Raw genomic sequence first — 5,399 nt, forward strand, 5'->3', positions numbered from 1 at the left:
CTAACTATTGATCCATAATTTAAATATTTTAATAGTTTATAACAAATGAATAATAAGCTTTAGCTAATTTTTGTATATCTCATTCATAGGTTCTTCATAAAAATTTACCATCTTCCAAAAATAGAAGAACTATTATAAAACTAGTGTAATCAAAAACATTTTTAAAAAAATAATTGTGGATATAATCTCTATCGCAACTAGTATAAGAATAGTCAACAAGAGAAGAATTTTTTCTAGGAATCTGACTTATTTAAAAAATTAGGTTTGTTACGTTTACAGACTATTTAATTTACATAAATTTCCTTTGCTAGATTCAAATATAATAAAAATAGTGAAAACAAATTCAGATATTAGAAATGAATAATGGAAGGTTAGTCATTCTTTTTTTCCCTGAAATGATTTAGTGTGAAAAGAAATTCATACCTACATTAAAAATAAGTAATGGAGAGTTATTCATTCAACCTTTTTCCTAAAATGATTTTGTGAAAAATATTTTATCTATAATCTTTGAATCTCGTGTTAATAACATGAAGCTAAAAGTTTCAGGTTTGGTTCATATTTGGTTATGCTTAATTTTACTGTTCTTTTCTTATTGTTTGTGCACACTAAATCATATTTGTTTATGCCCTATTTAGAAGTTCCAAGTAGTCCTGAATATCCTGGCTATTATGATGGTGATGATGAAAGGGGAATGATAAGAAGCACATTTTATCTTTAATCTTTGAATCTCGTTGAAGCTAAAAGTAATAATATGAAATAAAAAAGTAAAAAAATAAAGAAAATCTTTTTTCTATTTTCAAAGTGTATTTTAATATGTATTAGTTAATGGAGTAATTTGTTAATCAGACAATCATCGCCAATTTTGTTAACTTTAGGCTGCCACTTGGCAACTTGTGATACTTCTACCCTTACTTAATATAGAATATTTCCATTTTAAGTAAATTCATCAGTGTACTTGGGCGGATCTTTCTTTACAATACATTTTTTTGTCTTTCCTTAAATAGTGAGTACTACTTTTCCGTCTCTTTCAATTTTAGTAGAAACTCATTTTCTCTCTGGTGGAGTAACATATGGCGGATGCTTACCGGAAGGACACCAACGGTGGGCAGCAGGTAGTGGCATCGCCGGATCTTACTCCTCTCTTCGTGGAAAGTCCTTGCAGCGAATATGGTATCAAATCAACTCTCTGTCTGTTTAAAATCTTATCGAGAAAGAAGAGGCAATTTAAGATTTCAGCATATTTTTTGCTCAGTAGGGTGGATCTGTAGAAATTAGGGTTTATTCATTTATTTTTTAGTTAAGAATTTAATTTTTATGACTCGTAGAAACTAGGGTTTATTCGTATACTTTTTCACTCAGAAACTTAATTGTTATGACTTGTAGATACTAGGGTTTATTCAATCAATCAAAAATTTAATTTTATGGCTTGTCGAAAATAGAGTTTATTCATTTACTTTTTCAATTAAAAACTTAATTTTTATGCATTTTTGTTGTGGTTGGTGTAATATAGTTATGATAGGAATTGAGAATACTCATCAAGAATGTCTTGTATACTCATCAAGAAAGTCTTTGGTATTACAGAAGTAAGTGGAGGAAATAAGAAAATGTTGTAGTATATGTTTGTAGTCCCCGTGAATAGGGCAATGTGATTTTTTTTTGGCTTTATATTAGAGCTATTTTTGTAGTTTTTATACATTAGATGAACTTTTTTGGTGTAACGGCTTATTTAGTAGTGGTGAATCTATAATATCCCATTGAGGTTGACAGTCAGTGTAAAACTAGCTAAAAAGAGGAGAGAATTCCATCACATTGTCACCTGGATGTTAGCAAGGGTTCCTGCATCATAAACAATTGACATCGGCCCCCGATCGATGTGCTGCAAGATAGCTAGGAAATGATTTTGACCATCATGGACAGATGATGATAAAAGGCGATAGTCCAAAGTGAAGCACACTTTTTAAAGAAAGACGAACTAGCACACATTTTAAAGAAAGACTAAAATAGACCTTCCACAATGACGATATATATATAAGCAAATGTTCAATTTAAATGCTAACGTATGCATCACAAAATTCTTCACAATATAAGAAAAATCAATATTAAAATATATACTTTAACAATTCTTCCTTGACAAGTAGCTATTTTTCCTTCCTGATAATACATAGCTCTCTCATTCTAATACTTCAGTTTTATTACTTGCTGCATAGTTCTCTAGTACAAGATGAAAAATTATGTTACAACCAAGGGTGGAACTAGGGGGTTGCCAGGGTTTTCACTTGAATCCTCACGACAAAAAATTGCACTAATATGTTTAAGGTATTTTTTAATAGATATATATAGATTTTGAATCACCTAAACACAAGATTGAAGGTTGACTCATGATTTAGGGGTTTAAAATTTATCTTGAGATTTTAAGTTCAAATTTCATGCACTGAATTTTTTATTTTCTAACCACTTTAGTGAAAATTCTACATCCGCCACTAATTACAACTCATGTATTTTCATGAGAATGATACTTGAAGTAGGTTAACAAGTTTAATTTATTGCACTAAATTTCAAGTAAAATAATTCAGTTATTATATAATATGATTTTTAGTATATAATTTATGTCAAACTATTATCTTCACTTATGAGTACAACTCAAGTTTAACAAAGTTAATTATCTATCTAAGTTATATAACAAAAATCTATATTATTTTATGCAGCATTACAGTAATTATGGAAAAAGTAATTAAAAATAATGTATAAAAAAAAATACAAAAGAAAGAGATAAGTCTAAATCATGAAAAGTACTAAATATGATTACTAAGTTCACAATCATATATATATATATATATATGTATAGAAATATTTAGGAATTCTTTTAATACATATACAAAACCTTTTCCAAAAATGTTGTCCAATGATTCACCCAGTTTTTACTTGGGTAATTAACTTATTGTCTTTTCTAAAATATCAGCTTGTCATGGTTCTTTTAATAAGCTTTTTGTCCAATTTTAGTAAGAAAAGTAGATATATAAAATAAGGATAAGAAGTTTTATAATCTAACAAATATTGTGGCATTTTAGTACATTCAAAATATTTTTAACTTGACATCAAAAGATTTCAGGTTTGGTTCATATTTGGTTATGCTTAATTTTACTGTTCTTTTCTTATTGTTTGTGCACACTAAATCATATTTGTTTATGCCCTATTTAGAAGTTCCAAGTAGTCCTGAATATCCTGGCTATTATGATGGTGATGATGAAAGGGGAATGATGAGAAGCACAGCTTCTATTGAAGCATCCTATGAGCACTACCTTCGTACTGGGGTACTTAATTTTTATTTCCTTTTGAGGTTGGTTCCGTAATACTGTATAGGTCTAATATAGTGGTAAAATTTCCAGCAAATTTTGTCCCATGAGTCCATGCATAGTGGAATTATGGGCATTGAGGATGTTGGAATGGTAGGTGGCAGACCAGAAGAAGCTACCCTTCCTCCAAATGCTAACTGTACATTGTATGTAGAGGGTTTGCCTGCGGACTGTACAAGAAGAGAGGTGGCACGTATCCTTTTCTTGTGTGGAAATTAGCTTATTGTTTTATGGCCCATTCTAGTTTTTCCCTTTACTTCAGTTTTTGCAGATATATTCCGCCATTTTGGAGGTTACAAAGAAGTTAGGCTCGTACCAAAACCTTCAATACATGTAAGAATACGTTTCACATCATCTACTTAATTCTGTGTAGTGTTATTTTGGATTCACTGCTGTATCAACTTAATTAATTATGCAGGCTGGAGCCAATACATTGATTCTTTGCTTTGTTGATTTTGTGAGTCCGCTTCATGCAGCTGCTGCAATGGATACCTTACAAGGTGAGCTTGACACTCTCTTCTTTTTTGCTAGAATTTGACTCGTCATTTCATGATCAATTGGTTGCATGCTCAACCTTTTCTGCTTGAAAGAAAATTGTCGGACAATATCACATGTTGCCGCTGGTGTGCGTACGTACATCTATGAAAGAGAAATTTGTACTAAAACTAAATCTTGCAGGTTATCAATTCGACCTTGATGAGCATGATTCAGGCAACTTAATGCTGGAATTTGCTCGCAATCCTGGTGCGAGGTCAGGTGGAGGGAATCGTGGAAAATGTTGAAACTATGTGTATTTACAGGTACAATCCTTTGGTACGCTTTACCCTTTTATTATTGATGACCATAACATATGGTACAAAGTTACTAAAAATTGTGGAACTATACTTGTGTGTAGGACTTGCCATGTTTGGAGAGCGACGTTATGCTGTGAGCGTGTTTCTCTGATCATGTACCTGTAATATTAACTGTAGTTGCTGCTTAGCAGTTTGAAAAGTTGCTTGGCTGATCATGCCATGAATTGTTTGAATTTCTTTTTAAATTCGCTACAACTTATGATGAAGTAGACATTATCATCTTGTGCTCTGTTGATGAAAAAATTGGGAGGCTTTTAGTATCTGATTGCTGTCATTTAGATCTGGAAACTTTTTAATGTTAATCCTTGCTAGAAAATGTATGTGCTTTAACACCCATGGTTCATTTCTTGATGGTTTTGGACTTTTGGTTACCTTCTCCAAATAATGCATTCTTGGTTGGTGCTGGAAAAACGTGGCGACTTTTACCCAGGGATAGCTCTTATCTTACCAATGCTAACAAGGATTGCCATTCCATTAAAAGCAATGGATTGCTGTAAAGGCTGGAGTCCGAAGCTCACCATGAATGAAATCCTTGAGAAAAAAAAGAAGAAAATACGAAGTCCAAACTAGTACTACTATCTATTTTTTCGCAACCTAATTCTGTAAATCTAAATTTAAAAATTTAGGATTGGATAGAGTAATTAGAAATACAGCCGAAAGCAATGGGTTCAGTTGAATCTGCAGAAACAAGCTAAAATTCCCCTCTTAACTCTCTTGTCGATCGATGGATATCCTTCCGACTGAGTTGAACAAAATAGCTAACTAACATAAAACTTATGTCTGATTTCTGATTGAAGATTTTGGCCTACCTGCAGAGAGCTGTGCTATTGGGATGAATTTTTCTCTCTCTCTTTTCGTGTTGTTTATTAATTTCGTCAATAGTTATTCAAAGCACAGTAGTAGTTACTTATGCCTACAGCCTACCTACAGAGAGCACGTCTTTTTGAACTACTACAAAACTAGTGTAATTAAATGTTTTTTTCTTTTAATAATTGTGGATATAAAAATCTATATCGTAGTTGATATAAAAATAGCGTGCAAAAGAATTTTTTTTGCTAGAAATCTGACTTATTTAAAAATTACATTTGTTACGTTTACGAATTATTCTTTTGCATAAATGTCCTTTAACAGAGATCTAAATATAACAAAAATAGTAACAAAAAATCCATACATCGTAAATGAACAATGTAGA

General features: G+C 31.5%; 1 protein-coding gene across 1 annotated transcript; it reads left to right on the forward strand.

The window, feature by feature from the left end:
• The first annotated feature begins 1,070 nt into the window (after nucleotides 1–1,070).
• Nucleotides 1,071–4,135, forward strand: LOC102590773 (RNA-binding protein 2-like). Its single transcript, XM_006367898.1, has 6 exons — nucleotides 1,071–1,251; nucleotides 3,199–3,311; nucleotides 3,387–3,546; nucleotides 3,625–3,686; nucleotides 3,772–3,853; nucleotides 4,032–4,135. The coding sequence occupies exons 1-6, from the start codon at nucleotides 1,071–1,073 to the stop codon at nucleotides 4,133–4,135; spliced, it is 702 nt and encodes a 233-aa protein (XP_006367960.1).
• The last annotated feature ends 1,264 nt before the right edge of the window (nucleotides 4,136–5,399 follow it).

Source organism: Solanum tuberosum, unplaced genomic scaffold (assembly GCF_000226075.1).
Source record: "Solanum tuberosum cultivar DM 1-3 516 R44 unplaced genomic scaffold, SolTub_3.0 scf01149, whole genome shotgun sequence".
Lineage (NCBI taxonomy): Eukaryota > Viridiplantae > Streptophyta > Magnoliopsida > Solanales > Solanaceae > Solanum > Solanum tuberosum.